General features: G+C 34.0%; 1 protein-coding gene across 1 annotated transcript in view; it reads right to left on the bottom strand.

Annotated features, from left to right (window-relative positions):
- The window catches only part of CRB1 (crumbs cell polarity complex component 1), a 263746-nt gene extending 260709 nt beyond the window's left edge, over positions 1–3037 (bottom strand). The window contains exon 1 of the mRNA XM_031937087.1: positions 2750–3037. Coding sequence (XP_031792947.1) covers positions 2750–2819 — 70 coding nt within the window. The 5' untranslated portion in view covers positions 2820–3037. The remainder of the gene's footprint in view (positions 1–2749) is intronic.
- Positions 3038–17787: the final 14750 nt, after the last annotated feature.

The following is a 17787-nucleotide window of genomic DNA, read 5'->3' as shown; positions in this document are numbered from 1 at the left end:
AATTGTTCTGAATTTTGTCCTCATTTCATGATCAATTCTTTAATTTATGTTTTTAGACAGATTCACTCAAATACAACAAAATACATTACATAATAACAAAATACATTAAATACTGTGTACATGCATTAAATTTCACTTGCACACATAATATGCAAGACACTATACTAGACGTGTAGTATATAAAACGGTATTGAGTACAATCTAATAGGGAAGATAATACATAGAGAAATATGGACTTTAAAATATTTATTAATTTAACTGTCATAAATGCCATATGAATTGTACAAACTCTTCTAGAAATCTCTTGTTCATGGTAGAAACAATTTTTATTGAAAGGAATGAGGTAACCAATTTCACTTGATAAAATAGAGTAAGGAATTGTAGCTGAGGTGACATTTGAGTTGATCCTAGAAAGAAAGGTAGAATTTTGATGGGGGATAAAGGGCATTTCAGATAGAGGGAATGACATCAGCAAAATTGAAGAGGTACAGAAGCACAATTAGCATTCAGGAAGGGGCAGGAAGTCCAGAATAATTGGAAAATAAGGTATGTATAGGATTGTAGTGACTGAAAAGGCTAAAAAAAGTAAATTTGGCTCAGATTATGGAGGGGTCTAGAAGGCTATACTTGAATGTTTGGATCTAATTCAGTTGGCAATGATGAGTTTACATAAATAAAGTTTTTGTAAATCTCAAAGCTCTATAAAATTGCTAGTGATGATGATGATGATGATGATATTTAAGGTTTCTGATCAGAGAAATAACAACAGAGTATGTTGTTAATGAGCAGTTATTGTTACAGTGTATAGACACTGTGCTAAAGCTTGGACATAAAAGAATTTCACTCTATAACCACACATATGTAACCCTACCTCTTTAAAAATTTAATCTGATAAATATTCCTTCTGTAACTAGTATCTCCATAGTGCTGCAAGTTATTCCCAATTATTTAGTTCAAGTCCACAACTATGTGCTAAGCACTGTGCTAGACAGTGAGGAAGAAAGTAAATCCTGCATTTGTCAAGAGATAGATTTCATAGATTCAAGTAAATGCTAAAATATATTTACTTTAGATATTAAATACTCATTTTAAGAACAGAAATCTATTAGATGTTCAAAACATATCTAACATTCCAAGCTGAACTTGGAATCAGGAAGATTAGGGTTCAAATGTCATCTCTCACCTTTGTTTGAGTGACTTTGAGCAGGTTACTTACCTTCTCAATTTCTCAGATTTCTTATCTGTAAAATGGTGATAATGGTATTTATTGTGCTTACCTCAAAGAATTATTACAAAGATCAAATGAGATAATAATGTATGCAAAGTATCATGCTTTAGAGCTCTAAATAAATGTCATTATTATTAAATATAGATATATTCTTTTGCAAAATGAAAATATTATTTGCTTATGAATACAGTGTATACCGATTAGCCCTTTCATTTTGCAGACTCCATCTCTCTTCTTGCTCTCTCTTCCAGCTACTGTACTTCCCTCTACCTCCTGTTGCTTGATGTCCATGTCAAGTTTGATAGGAAAGGCATAATCCATTACATCATAACTTTACAAAAGCAAAGGTAGCTTTTATTTTTAAAATTATGATTCAAAAATTTTACAGTCAAAGATTTTGATGCTGATTACTGTTTGAAGTTTGGATTATTTGCATCCTTTTCAGCTCACCCAGGGTTACTCCTTCTACATGCCTCTGTTTGGGTTCCATTTCTGATTTATATTCCTCTGTAAACTGTACAAGCAACAATCTGACTGATGCAGCAACAGAAGGTGACCCAGATTATACCACATTGTACGCTAATGCCAAGTAGTCTTTTTCAATGGCAGCTGTTCTATGCTTTGTCTTATTGATATTCAGATTCAACAGACACAAATCATACAGCCCTTTTGACAGACACACACTCTGCCTCTCTTCATTTTCAACATGTTCAGCAGTGCCTGGCTTCCATAAACTCACAGCTGAGGCCACTTGGCCTCCTCCAATTTTACTTAAAAGCAAGCACCTGACAATTACCAAGGAAACCCAAGACTGACCAAAATATTTTTTTTTTTGCTTATATTTAAAGAAGTTTGTTGAAATGCGTGAGTCCCTTAGCTTCCAGAACCCAAATCACAAATAATGAAAATGAGAGCCCAATTGTGTCATTAGTGAAACCTTTATGAATGCAAATGATCATTTAGTCAATCAGAAGCACTGAAAATATTACCTTGATTTTGGCAACTGAATTTCTCTAGGGTAGGTTTTTTTTCAAAGTTCATTAGAAGTAGTTGAGAGAAAATCAGTTAATATGGAATTAAAGAAAACATGTCATCTAAAATAGTTTGCATTTGAGCAAACAGGCTTTAGCATGCAAAATGTATCATTGGGGAAAATGCAAGTAATTATAGATCATTTTGGTATGGCTTTCTTTCAGTGACCCTCCATCCCACTTCCAGAAGCCTTTGCTGTGATCATTTGCACAGCTAAATAAATACTGTGAATCACAAAATCAAAGACTGAAATGCTTTTGTATTTCAGCATCATTAATATTTTGGACACAATTCTTTAATTGTCATGCACGTGCTAAGATCAGAGGGCTCCCAATTGTATGGAATAGCAAAACTCTCAGACCAAATCCTATTTTCTTTCCTTTTCAAATACAAGCCTGTCCTAGACCTCCCCACATCACCGACAGTCGGCAAGAAGTGTCCATCTAGCCATGGCAGGGACCAGAATGTCAATAAATGGAGCAAGCTTACTTTTTACATGGAGGAGCAGCAACAGATTGAGGTAGAAGATGAGAAGAGAGTTAATTCTTGAAAGAGCCATAGTCGCTTATAGAGGACATCCTCCGATGAGTTGCCAATGTGGTCTAGCGTCTGAGCTGATTCTGACAGTGCCCTCTTCCCCTCACAGACTAGAAAATCAGCCACTTGGTGCCCTCTCTGCCCCTGCCCCTTCACAGCCTGTTCCCAGAAAACGTACAGACTTTGATTCAAAAGGCAGTTGTGCTTGTTAGGATCTTACTACTGAAGGTTTGGGCAATTTTTCAAACCTGGTGCAGAGTTTTTTGTTGGCTGGACTGGATTCATTCTCCTCACTTTACATTATAGCTCTGTTCTGCTAAATAATTTCTCACTAGAATGACTCACAGTAGGTCAGGGTCCCCTTTCTACGTTGAGAGCATTTAATTTCTGATGATAGCTCTAATGCTCTGAGGTGATGATCTAGCAGGCTCCCAAAATGTTTGGTTTTCATTTTTATCATATCAGACTCAGTTGTAGTTTTTCTTTTCAAGATTCACTTAGACTGCCTAATCAAGTTAATGTCATGAACAAAACCTATCCAGAGAGGGAGAAAATACATCTGCTTAGTAGAAAAGACAAACTGACGATTTGAAGGCAGCTTTTTTTTTTAATTGCATAGATTCATTTTCTCCTATGCTGACTATATTTTGGGGCCCTGGATACTTTATTTTAGTTTTTAATTCTCATTTGTGACTAGAAATGTTCTCATCATTTTTTAGATTAAAAGTATCATGGAAGCCACATGTTTCCTACCAGATTTAATTTTTTTTATTTGATTAGCTTTGAAAACCTCATGAATTAAAAGCTCAAACTCAAATGACAAATTCAGAAAGCACTGAATTTAGAGGATATTGGTAATACCTGAAATGCTTCATTTAAGCATTTCTCCTGCTCCTCCTCCTCCTCTTCTCCCTCCTCCACTTCCTCTTTCTCCTGCTCCTCCGCCTCCTCCTCCTTTTGCTTTTCTTCCTCCTCCCTCTCCTCTTCTTCCTGTTCTTCCTTTTCCTCTTCCTTTTCCTCCTCCTCTTCCTCCTCTGGTACTCTAGTCATGGTTTCAGTACTTACTTATACCCAATCCTCTAGTGGAATTATTCTGGCACTTGTTTGTTGGACAAGGATAGCACATTTACCAAATTAACAATTAAATGAATCCCAGCACTTCAGAAATGAAAGGGACTTCAGTCCAATCCATTTTCAAAAAAAAGGATTCTCATTACTACATGCCAGATGTGATTTATTAAGCTCCTATTATGTGCTAGGCACTGTGCTAAACTAAACTTGGGGATATAAATGAAAGCAGAAAGACAGTCCTCCCTGCCTTCAAGTGGGAATTAAAGGAAAGGAATTAGAGAATTAAAGAAGCTGGAGATAGGAAGAAGAGGGTATTCATTTTGTTAAATTCATTCATGATGTTAAATTAAAGGTTCATTCATGATGTTAAATTTCCAAAAGTCAGAATTTTGGGTAAGGAAGGAAATGAAAGTTCTGAGAATATAGAATGGCAAGGGTCCTTTTTTCAAAATGTAAGTTTTGGGAAGACTCTTCAATGGGATAGAGGGGCCATGACTGTTAGAGGCAGTCATGAAATCAAAGTCTAGAGAATGAAGGATAACAAGTTTTACCCCCTCTTCAAAACAGAGGCACTAGCAGAAGCTTATCAATGGGATAAGGCAGCTGTCATGGAAGACAGATATTCTAGGGTGGGGAGACCCCAGGTACTAGGAGAAACACCAGAGAGAGACTGCAGCTGAGGTGTGGTGTTGAAGTCTACAAAAGGAGCAAGTGATCATCCAGTCTTGGCTTGAAGATTTTCAGGGAAGTGAAATGCACTACTTAGCAAGACAGACTATTCTACCTTGGGACAGTTCTATTAAGAATTTTGTCCTGACACCAACTAAATTGATCTCTTTGTGATTTCTACTCATTACTCTTTCCTCTGCCTTCAGAAACTAAACAGAACAAGGATAATACCTCCTCCATGTGATAATCCTTTGATTACTTGAATACAGTTGTCATGTGCCCCCTACCACCATCCCAATCCTGATGTAAATGTTGTCAAAAAAAAAAAAAAACCTGATTCTTAGCATTCTATTAGATAAACTAAACTTTAGAATTTGCAAAATTCAATGTAGATTTTTACATGTTGCTGTTGCTGCTAATGGGCTTGTAGCATTTAAAAACTACAATCCTTCTACAAACTTGGTGCAAATTGTCAGTCCAATGCCTTGTTTGAAAAGTTTTTGAACAGTTGTCTGCTGTCAAAAGACTCCAAGAAGATTATAAGAATTATTGTTGTATTCTATATCTCGTTCTTGTAATAATAGCTTTCTACATGAGCAGTAGACAAATGGTAGATAGATATGGAGGGCAATAATCTTTTTGACTTACTAATAAATACTATTGGAAATGGAAGAGAAAATGAGACAGACAGAAGGCCAGATGGCTTAATGAAATGGCCATTGAGTCAGTAAGTCATGGATTCAAGTTCTATCTCTGGAAGATGTTGGTTGTGACCATGCAGAAGTCACCATGCCATGATTCACAACTATCCAAAACTGTTACTCATATTCATATTCAGTTATTCAGGGAGTTTCTACCATAGGCAAACTCCAAAATGGAGTTCTACTGTTTCACTATACTGATAAAATCACAGGTCTAAACCATCTATAAAAATCTTTGGTGCCCTCTCAAAACTCAGTAATTTTACTTATGCTCATGAAAAAACTTTAGATATTTAAATATGGTATGTACTGCACTCTAAATAGTAATGTGTGGAGCACTTTTATTTCTCTGTCAAAAATGGCCTCCTAAATACTTGTAACTCAGACTTATCCTGTGGGTTTTGTTTAAAGTTACTTCTCTCCCCAGCTCCTCACACCCTCCTTCTAGCAGCAGCTAATCTTACATTACATCTTTCTTCCTCAAGATAGCATAAAATTTTTCAGAACTATTTCAAAAAGAAGGGGTTTCATTAGTGAATTGAGGAAGAATAGAGGTAGAGTTGAGATAGCAGTCAGTTCTCTTTTGATGTCCAAGGGTATATGGTATGAAAAGGGAAAAAAAAATTAATCTTCAGATAAGTCTCAGGGGCCCCAAGGGGTCATGACTGTTATTGTTCTAAAGTCATGTTCTCTAAATCATTGTCTCTGTTTCAAAGAGTTCAAGAAAGTATCAAAACAAAATTAATTTGAATTTGTTTTAAAAAATATAACACTTTCATATCTTAACAGTTTTATAAAATTAGATCAAGTATCAAGTGAGTAAGGCAAGTCTTACTCAAAAGTGACTAGAACATGTGATTATAGGACTTTTGGAAAGGCATTTGGGCCAAAGAAAAAATTCTAAGATGCTTCACAATATTTTAAATACTCAAAATTTAACAGATCCTCTTTGAAGAGAAAACATTGTAAAAGAAGATGGAACTTTATTTAAGGGACTTCATTGGACTTGCCCTCCTCCAAAAAATTTTATTGCCAGAATAATCTTTTTAAGAAATATGGCTGCCCAATGCCTTTAGGATAAAACACAAACTTCTCAGACTGGCATGTAAGTCTCTCCAAAATTTTACTCCAATTCTTCATCCTCACCATCGCCTCCAATCAATCAGCCAAGGAGAATTTCTTACATGACAAGAACCTCCATCCTTCTCTGTTCTCCCTGTTCATCACCTCTGATTTGGCCTCTCTTTGCACTTTTGCCATCTAAAGTCTTAGTCTAATAATTAGCTAGATCAATACATCATTGTCCTTAACTTTTGAATCTTTCACCCTGGTTTCCTTTGTGTTATTCAAGCCCTGTCAACCATCTATCCTGGGTCTCCCTTTCTTTCTGGTCACATCCTAGTTAATGTCCACATAATCTCTCTCTCTGACTTTTGCAATATCTTCTAAGCTGGTCTCCATGCTTTCAGTTTCTCCTTTCCCCAGTAAATGCTCAATACAAATGCCAGACTAATCTTCCAAAGACATGGGTCTGGCATGTCATTCCCTACTGGAGGATACAATAGAAACTCTTCAACTTGGCATTTAAAACCTTGTGATTCCACCTCACCTTTCTAGTCTTTTTTTATAGTATTGTCTTTCACGCAATCATGTCAATCATTCAGTATTATCATACTCAGCATTTAATCTCCTGTTTTCCTGCTTTTGCATAGGCTGTCTCACATGCTTGAGATACACTTCTTCTTCATATTCACTTCTCAGAATCCTAATCTTTCACTAGATATCACTTCTTCTATGATATCTTCTCTAATCTCCCTATCGCATCTTAGTTACTAGGACCTTCCCCTTGTTTTCACTTTATTTCACTGTATTTATTTGTGTGTATATTGTATTCTCCAAGTAAAAAGTAAACTTTTTGAGAATAGGGCCTGTTTAGTTCAGTGGTTCTTATTCTTTTTTTTTATGTCCTGGACTCTTTTGACAATCCAGTGAGATTTACTAATCCCTTCTCTGAGCAATGTTTCTTTCTTTTTTTTTTTTTTTTTTAATAACTTTTTATTGCCAGAACCCATTCCAGGGTAATTTTGTACAACATTATCCCTTGCACTCACTTCTGTTCCGATTTTTCTCCTCCCTCCCTCCACCCCCTCCCCCAGATGGCAAGCAGTCCTATACATGTTAAAGAGGTTACAGTATATCTTAGATACAATATATGTGTGCAGAACCAAACAGTTCTCTTGTTGCTCAGGGAGAATTGGATTCAGAAGGTACAAATAACCCGGGAGGAAAAACAAAAATGCAAGCAGTTTACATTCATTTCCTAGTGTTCTTTCTTTGGGTGTAACTGCTTCTGTCCATCCTTGATCAATTGAAACTGAGTTAGATCTTCTCTTTGTTGAAGAAATCCACTTCCATCAGAATACATCTTCATACAGTATCATTGTTGAAGTATATAATGATCTCCTAGTTCTGCTCATTTCACTTGGCATCAGTTCATGTAAATCTCTCCAAGCCTCTCTGTATTCATCCTGCTGATCATTTCTTACAGAACAATAATATTCCATAACATTCATATTACACAATTTACTCAACCATTCTCCAACTGATGGGCATCCATTCATTTTCCAGCTTCTAGCCACTACAAACAGGGCTGCCACAAATATTGTGGCACATCCAGGTCCCTTTCCCTTCTTTAGTATCTCTTTGGGGTATAAGCCCAGTAGAAACACTGCTGGATCAAAGGGTATGCACAGTTTGATAACTTTTTGGGCATAGTTCCAAATCGCTGGGCAATGTTTCTAAATAAACAAAATAAAATACATAGGATTACAAAATGGAACGGGACAGGAAAAGAGACTGAAATAAGCATTTATTTATCAGAGATCAGGCATTTTACAAATATCTCATTTGATCCTTGTAACAGCCCTAAAAATAGTCCTTGTTATTGTCCTTTTCCTTTCCCAAGGTCACACAGATAGCAAGTATCTGAGATTTGAACTCAGGTCATTCTGCCCAGCTCTCTATCCATTGGGTCACTTACTAGGTAAAGTTATCAGAATATATATATTAATATATGTATGTATATGCATGTATATAGATGTGTATATTGTGTTTACACACATGTACACACAAGAATACTGTGTTTGTGTTTATACCACTATGTTTGGCTCCTGCTGGCTCTAAACAAAGACAGATATGTGATACAGTGGATAAAGCACTTGGTTGAATTAGGAATACCTGAGTTATCTTGACCCTGAATAAAGTACTTAAGCCTCTCTTTGTTTGAGTTTTTGTCAACTATAAAATGAGAATAGCAATAGCACCAATCTCCCAGGAATAAATTAGGCAATATTTATAAACTACCTGACACATAATAGGCATTTAATAAATGTTTGTTTCCTTCCTTCATAATGAACATAGTAGAAATATATAGTTAGAGATAGAGGAGGCCATAGAAGTCATGTAGTCCAAGACCTTCATTTCAAAGGAAAGGAAACTGAGACCTGGAGAAGGTGAGCAGCCCAAGTTCTCCCAGTGAGTAGCATACATCCCTGAGTCTGAATTCTGCATCTTTCCAGTCTACCATGCTTCTTTTACTTAACAATTTTGCTTTCTTAATTTAATAATTAAGCAGATTTAATTGAATTTAAGCTATTATCACACTCTTAAAAAAAATCTTCCCTAGTTGCCTAAGAAGGGAAGGGAAGAAGCACTAGAGATTGAAGGAAAAGGGTATGTAACTGGGAGGCTAAATGCTTATTTTCTCAATTTTGCTTAAGCTCTGTTCTACACATAACTAAATGCTTTTGGTAACTAAAATATGCACACATAAAAAAAAAAAAAAACCTTCCATCCTGGACACTTCCTTTCTTAATAGTAGCAGCCCCAGGATTTGTCTCCTGTAGACATGAGTTGCTTTCACTAGAAGCTTTTGAGAAGAGGCAGAGCATTAAAGGAGATATGATTAGGGAGTAGTAGAGAAAAATTCTTTCATTGGAGAAGAGGTCAGAGTAGAAAGTCTCTAAGGTCTCTAATAACTATGGAATTCTGTAATTCTATGATTTTGTAATAGATGCAATTTTTGTCTATTCCCATTTACAGCTATATTTTAGCTCAGAAGGGTTTTTTTGTTTTTTTTTTTTTGTTTGTTTTTTTTTAATTGGGCATATGTTATCATGTGGTTTCTAGCCAAGGAAATTTTGAAAAGGTATTATAAAGGTGCAAAGTCATTCCTCTGAGATGGTGATAAAATGCTCCTATACTGTTAATGTAAATTATTGTCAATATCTTTAATTTTATGAGAACAATGAAAATATAATTGCATACAATTTCTAGTGGTACCTGCTACAGTTGCTATAATAAAGATCACAAAATCATAGAGTAGGATTGGCAGAGATCTCTGAGTTCACTCAATTCAAACTTTTCATTATATAAATGAGAAAACTGAGCTCTAGAGAGGTTATAAGATATACATATTTGTATATACACTCTTCTTGTCCCTATATCCAGCACTCCATCCGTTATATCACACTGCCTTTCCAGGAAGCTATAAATGAATTTTTAATGGAAAAATCTTGTATATATAATAGAATCTTTGGAACCTGTAAAGTCTATTAATTTCTTTTCTTTCCTCATTCTCTACATTTGCAAATGTAATATAAAATGTTTGCTAGAGTTTGAATAAAAGATTTTAATATGTGTAATGAGTACCGTAAGTGAAGATTAAGCTTCTAGATAGCTGATAATTAGAAATGGAAAAAGTACAGAATGTTATCCTAAATACAAGCTCCAGTCAAATCTTTCCCTGAATGAATACTTTTCATTCCATAATAAGTATTGCTAATTTTTTCATTTCTCTTCTTATGGATCTTTTAGATCTCTATGACAGTGTTTCTCATTTTCTCTCATTCTATCTTTCTCAGTTTTAAGTGTATTATCAATATCTGCCCTAGTTCTATGACCATGAATGAAAAACTAAGGTTTTTGAAAGAGTCTGTTGCTAAGAAATTTATGGCAAAGGGTAGGGTAGTTTCAAAAAATGTAAAACGTCAGTATGCTCAATCTCTGTGGAAATATGCTTATTTCAGTAAGCAGTAATATAGTAAGAAGTAATATAATGAATTTGGGTGTGGTCTGGAGTAAGGTTTAAGATAAGGGAAGAAAGATCTGTAAGAGTTTCATTCTCAGTTCATGAGCACCTGTTTTAGCTTTCAACCCCATCATTTTACACATAAGGAAATTGAGACTCAGAAAGAAGTTAATTACATGAATACACAGTCAGTTAATAAAAGACTTCCTTATTTCAAATTCCACATCCCAAGGTCCTCTTCTCTTTTCTCTCCATTAGTAATTCCCTCAAATTTCTATAGTTCATCTCTTAATCCATTGATATAATTTCACTCTCTTGAATTATGTGTTTCAGAATCAAGCCTGAGGTTTCTACATTCTACTTATAGAAAACCTCAGAATATACTTTAGAGTATTTAGGAACCACCAGCTCTTTGTTATGGAATGACTATGGAATCTCACCCAAGCATTTGGAAATAAAATTGTTTCCCCCAGCCCTTTAAAATAAAATTTCCTGGGACTGAAATGTTATGAATGTGGATCAGCATCCATGAAAATCATAGCTTGCCAATCTCCTCTGACATGTTTATTTTATCATTTTTAATCATTTTATTATTTACTAACCAGAAGACCCATTAGCTTAAAACAAAAGACATTTTAATTAAAAACATAGCAAGATAAGGAACATGAAAAATTTGCCCTGTGTGCATAGGATTTCACTCTTGCATACCAGCAGTGAAGAAAAAGTAGGTATATAGAAGCATAAATAGTGTGAGATCCTTATATACAATATATGGTGGCCTTTTGTGTCTTGTGTAACTTTGATGATATAGATATAGAACTTAGATGATATAGAAACAGTATGTTTCGGGGTGATATAACTGAGCTAGCTGTTTTTTGTGTCCAGCTGGTGATGTTTCTTATTCTATTTTCTTCACTAGATGCTTCTACCACTGACCCATTCCATTCCTACTGGACATCTTTGCTGTTCCTGCTGCTCTCTGCTACCATCTGCTGATCTTGAGTTATGATAAAGCTTTAGAAGAAGATCTCTGTCAGCTCTTTAGCTTGATAGTATCACAGATTATCCATTATCCTTGGTTCTTTTGTGATGCAAATAGCTTCTCTTCCCAATCCTTTTACCATCTGTATCTAAGCAGCCAGCTAGAGAAGCTCTTGACTTTGAAAAGCCTTTCCTTTGTAATGAGTATTCTCACCTATTCTTTCATTATGGTTGGAAAACTACTTTTCATTCTCATCAATCTAATCTATGTAATGATTACTAGGGATTCTGCTTAGGAAATCTGTGGAGAAGCTAGGTTCATTTCCACCCCTATAATAATCATAGTTGCCATATAAATCAAGTTGATACAAATCCAAAAAAGCCCTATGAAACTATTGCTTCAGGTGACCAGAGATGTCTTCTATAAACCTTTTTGCTACATTCCTGTCTTTTATATACGTTCCTGAGAGTATCAAAATTGTTGGTCTCCCTAGACTTAACTCATTGGTTCTTGCTGCATTTTATTTTAATATATCAATCTCTTCCTAAAGGCAAACACCATTCTCTCAACCATTGATAATTCCTATAAAAGAAGATTTAGGCAAAACCATCACACATAGAAACTCCTATAGGACAACACATAAAACTTTAAACTTTTGTGGTTTACCACATCTTGAAAGGCTCAACAATGGCCATTATATTTGACCTAAATTCTGTTGTCTTTTACTTCTGTCTTCACTTATATGTAATCAGAGAGCATATAGTTCTTTTGGTTCTGATTTCTTTGTTCTACATTAATTCACGTGAATTCCCTTGTGTATCTCAGAATTCTTCATATTCATATTCATTATACTACAATAATATTCCAGGAAATGTGCAACCATTTCCCAATACTTGGACATATAATTAGTTCATGTTTTTGCTACTACAAACAGTGTTACTATGAAGACTTTGGTACATATCTAGTCTTTTTGTCATTGTCTTTATTGTTATAACTCTAGTAGTGGGATCAAAAGGAATGATAAAATAACTTTACTTGTATTAATTTAAATTATTTCCAGAATAGCTAGACAAAAAGTTAGCTCCAACACTGCATTATTGTATCCTTATTACCAATGTCTCTTCTACATTGATTAATTCCACTTTTAAAATTATCTGCCAGTTTGATTTGTAAGATACATTTCTCTTGTTATTTGAGATTTAAAATCTTTTATATGATTATTGAAATTCACATATCCTCTTTTGAAAATTGCTAATGTCTAGAAGTAGCTACACCCAAAGAAAGAATACTGGGAATTGAATGTAAACTGCTTGCATTTTTGTTTTTCTTCCCGGGTTATTTATACCTTCTGAATCCAATTTTCCCTGTGCAACAAGAGAACTGTTCAGTTCTGCACACACATATTGTATCTAAGATATACTGTAACCTATTTAACATGTATAAAACTTCTTGTCATCTGGGGGAAGGGGTGAAGGGAGGGAGGGGAAAAATCGAAACAGAAGTGAGTGCAAGGGATAATGTTGTAAAAAAAATTACCCTGGCATGGGTTCTGTCAATAAAAAGTTATTAAAAAAAAAAAAAAGAAAGAAAGAAAATTGCTAATGTCCTTTGGTCAGTTATCTATTGGGGAATGACTTAAAAGTTTAGTCAAAGACCTAGATGCAGATGTTAAATTTCTAATTGAGATATTAAATACAAAGATTTTTTTCACCAGATACATTACTGTTTTTCAATTCTTAATATACTGAATTTGTTAATCAAGCTTTTATATAATCAAATTATCTATTTCTTCTTTTTATGTTTTCTTTTTTGTATGATGATTTTTTTTACTTCTTATAGCTACAAAAGATACAGTATTTTATCTTGATTCAATTTTATCCATAAAACTTTTAATATTTAGATCACTTTTTCATTTAGAACTTATTGTTGTATATCATATAAGTTTTAAGTCTCAATTATTTTCCATCAAACTGCTATGCAATTTTCTCAGCAATACTTGAATTGAATCTCTCCCCTAGCAGTTGTATTTGTGGATTCATTTACTTTTAACACTTGACTATCTAGTTTATAATTGGACATATCTTTCTGAAAATCCCTTTTATGCTCTATTTATTTTGAATTTATCTTGACCTTTTAAAAATTATTTTGGCAATTTGTTTTCTCCTCTGTTTAAAAAGAAACTCAAATTAGGTAGGTGTTTATTAATCTTGTTAGTCTTTAAAAAACCCTTTTTGCTTATCAGTTCAGTATTCTTTTTTTCATTCATTTGCTTTTTTCAGGTTTTTTTAATTGCTTGCTTAACTTGTTGATTCTTTTTTTTCTGTCTTGTAAATATGCATTTTTAGATATTTGCATTTTCCTCTGAGCATTATATTAGTTGACTTCCATAGATTTTAATGTTAACCTGTTTTAAATTATTTTGTTTAAAATAATTTTTATCTTGGATTTTTTCTTTGAATCACTCATTATTTAGAATGCCTCTTTAGTTTATGTAATGGGCTGAGGCTTGAGTTGATGCACTGAGGTCCCAAGCACGTGAGGCTAAATAGTAATTGGGCTATACTCTATTAATATACATGATTGGATAAAGAATGGTCCCTGCCCACTCTCTGTGCAAGTCCTGATGTGTTGTATAGGAAATGACGATTTTAGTGGGTGGAGGCAGAGAGAGAAACAGGAAGAGAAGCTGGGAGAGATTGAGCCTGGGTTCCATGCTTGTAGCTGCTGGTCATGTAGCTGTTGGTCTAGCTAGCTTCTTGACTCAGCTGCACACATTGCTATCGCCAATTCCCTTCCACTTCCGATCTTTCTTCACTGAAAATAAAGACTGACGATTTTCCCCTAACCTGAATTCCTGACTCCGGCTTATTTTAAAATACGCGGTCTTCACAAGTTTACATTTAAGTCTATATTCCTATTTACTTTGTGTTATGTGTTCTTTGAAATATGTAGTTAATAGTTCTATCTTTTTACATTTGTTTGTGATTTCTTTATGTCCAAGCACAGCATTTTTTCCTAAATGTACTTTGTGATGCTGTAAAATCAGTATATTTTAATATAATTAGGTAGCAATTAATACAAACAATGATTCCCATGAAGTGGTCACATTATTTGAATTTGCACTATTTAAACATAATTATATGTGAAATATGATCACTGATTCTACCCTAATGGAAATATGAAATGCAAATATTTAAAAACAAGTTTTTAAACCTATTAATTAACATAAGATAACAACAAAGTATAAAAAGATATTTCTGATTCAAGTTTACTATAAAGTAATAGAACACTTATAAATAACAAAATTTTTAAAATAAAAAATTACTAAATAGCATATCTAAAAATTAGTGCATACAGACAATATGATGAAAATGTCATTAATGTCATTTAATTTTTTAAATTTAAATTAAGCATTTTAAAAAATTTTTTCTTTCTCTAACTCTTCATAATAAGCTAATAGGTGAAAAGAATTTTTTCCACATCTTAGTTGGTTTGCCTGTTCACATTCTCACACAATGAAGAAGAGGAGCTGGGAAACTAGGATATTATTTGAAATCAGTAATTCTTTAAATGTAATATTGTTGTCTTGGCAATATTTTGAAAGAGCTGGCTAAGATAACTTGAAAACCTGCCTTTGAAAACAGCTTTAGTCATGCATGCTTCTTTATTTGACCTCCAAAGAATTGGAAGTGATAGATGATTGTAGCTTCTCACTGCATGAAGATTTTGTTTTAATTTTGAATTCATTTCTGTATTACCTCCGAATAAAAGTTTTAGAATATCCTTTGAGACTTTAAATCTAGATTGAGGGTTTTAAAAAATTTCTTAGAAATGGGGCAGTTAGTTGATATAGTGGATAGAGCATCAGCCCTGAAGTCAGGAGGACTTGAGTTCAAATGTGACCTGAGACACTTAGTACTTCCTAGGTATGTGACCCTGAGCAAGTCACTTAAGCCCAATATTGCCTTGGGGGAAAAATGTCTTAGAAATAGGAGTTCTAAAAAGTATCTTTTCCCATAATAAGCCTTAAATATTTGTTAATCACTGTGTCTACCTTCTTTAATTATTTTCCTCAACATTTAGCTGCTGTAACCTCATCTCACTGGCCACTTTTCCAGTAATTTTAGTATTATGCATTTAACTTGATTTTTAAAGTGATCAAACCAACTGGTATTTGCAGTAAAAGTTTCCACTATCCACTTCATTTTCATTTTCTTTAACTGACCTAAAGCTTTTGTTGGCTAAAGATAATGCTTTTTTGGGGGGGTAAAATTTCAATCTTCAACCTAGAGGTGCCATTACTGGGTCTGTATCCCAAGGAAACCTTAAAGGAGGGAAAAGTACCCACTTGTGCAAAAATGTTTGTAGTAATTCTTTATTTGTGGTAGTAAAGAACTGGAAAATGAGTAGATGCCCATCAATTGGGGAATGGCTGAACAAGTTGTGGTATATGAAAATAATGGAATATCACTGTTCTACAAAAAAAAAAAAAAAAAAAAAAATGATGAACAAGCTGATTTTAGAAAGACCTGGGAAGATTTACATGAACTAATGCTGAGTGAAACAAGCAGAACAGGAATACATTATACACAATAACAGCAAGAGTGTGCAATGATCAACTATGAAAGCCTTGGTTCTTCTCAGTGGTTCAGTGATCCAAAGTAATCCCAGCTTACTTTGGACAAAAATACCATCTGCACCCAGAAAAAGAACTAAGGAAACTGAATGTAAATCAAGACATGCTATGTTCACTTCTTTTTTCTGTTTTTTTTTTTTTTAATTGCTCCCATGGTTTTTCCTTTTTTGTTCTGATTTTTCTCTCCCAACGTGATTCATAAAACAAGGTATATTTAAAATAAATTTATTAGAAAAAAATTGCAATTTTCAACTCTAAAGGTAAAAGACCTTCCATTTATAACAGTGTAACTTTTCTCTTCCTTGTAGTGTTTTGCAAACCACAATACCTGATGCAACTTTGCCTTTTATTTTACCTTAATGTTTTTGCAATATTCTGTACCATAGAGTCAGGTGTTCTGACATCTCATCCTATTTTAGAGTTACTATGTTCATATTCACACTGTTCAGTTATATCAAATTTTTGCAAAATATAAAAAGTCTCTTCTTTTTTTAAGCTTCTAGTATTTCTAATGAAGCATTCTCCCTTTTGTTCATTTTTATGGGCTCTTAAAGAAATCAATACAATCGAGGGTAATATGGTATGCAACATTATATAATATCCACGTGTGAAGAAAGACAAATATAGATTGATAATAAAGTGGTATGTTATAATCCTTGATCAATTCATGGGTATTGTATTAATTGAATTCTGACTTGCATTAAATTAGATCTAGTATCATTTTATAACTCACACAAAATCTATTTTTTGTATTATTTGAATCATATTAATCAGGATCTAACTTTATTCCTATTAAAATTCAATTCAGTTTAATGAATATTCCGTCACAAAGTCCCCACAGTGTGCAAGATACTATAGCACAGGATATCCAAAGAAAAAATGAAATGGTCCCTACCTTCAAAGAGCATTCTATAGGAGATACATGTTGACAATCAGTAAATCAATAAAGATTTATTAAATACCCACTATGTACCCGGTACTATACTAAACACTGGGGATACAAAAGAAACTAATTGACAGGGCCTGTTTTCAAGTAGGAGACATCTAATGGGAAAAGACAACAATACATCAAAAGGAATGGAAAAAGGAAAAGTTGGGACCCAGAACTAAATATAATGAAGTCCTGAAGAGTTTGGTTAGATAGAAAGGAAGAAACAGTTCTCCTGTTTCTTAAGTGGAAGCTCTGACAAGAGCTCTCCTCTGTCCATTGTCCACTTTTCACCCAACACTCTCCAATCAGAGGGTGAAAGGAATACCAGGAGTAAGGGGACTGGAGTACTATAAATTACAGAGTTGATGTGATTTTATTGGATGATGAAATTCCATTGATGTCCAAGAATATAGCAGCTGGATGAGAAATACTAAGCATAAAGTATATAAAAATCAATACTAATAATTTAAAGAGAAAGTACTAACAATTTAGAAGAAAACAATAAAGGTCCATCCCTTCAAATCCTTCTAATTTACATTTCTATTATATTTACCAAGAACTAAAAAATTAATACTAAAGTCACCTACAATTCTTATCTTATTAATATATTTTGCATCAAGACTAACTTGTTGGGGCAGCTAGGTGGCACAGTGGGTAGAGCACTACCCCTGAAGTCAGAAGTATCTGAGTTCAAATGTGGCCTCAGACATGTAACACTTCCTACCTGTGTGATCCTGGGCAAGTCATTTAACCCCAATTGCCTCAGGGGAAAAAAAAAGACTAACTTTTTAAAGTACTCTGTGATGCCTGAGTATTTTAAAATCATCCAGAGTCAGGAATTCAGGTTAAGGGAAAATCTTCAATCTTTATTCTCAGTAAAGGTGAAGAAGGATCGGAAGTGAAGGGGGATC

Source organism: Sarcophilus harrisii, chromosome 4, assembly GCF_902635505.1.
Source record: "Sarcophilus harrisii chromosome 4, mSarHar1.11, whole genome shotgun sequence".
NCBI lineage: Eukaryota > Metazoa > Chordata > Mammalia > Dasyuromorphia > Dasyuridae > Sarcophilus > Sarcophilus harrisii.
Note: the sequence above shows the minus strand (reverse complement) of the source record. Positions and strands in the feature narration are given on the sequence as shown.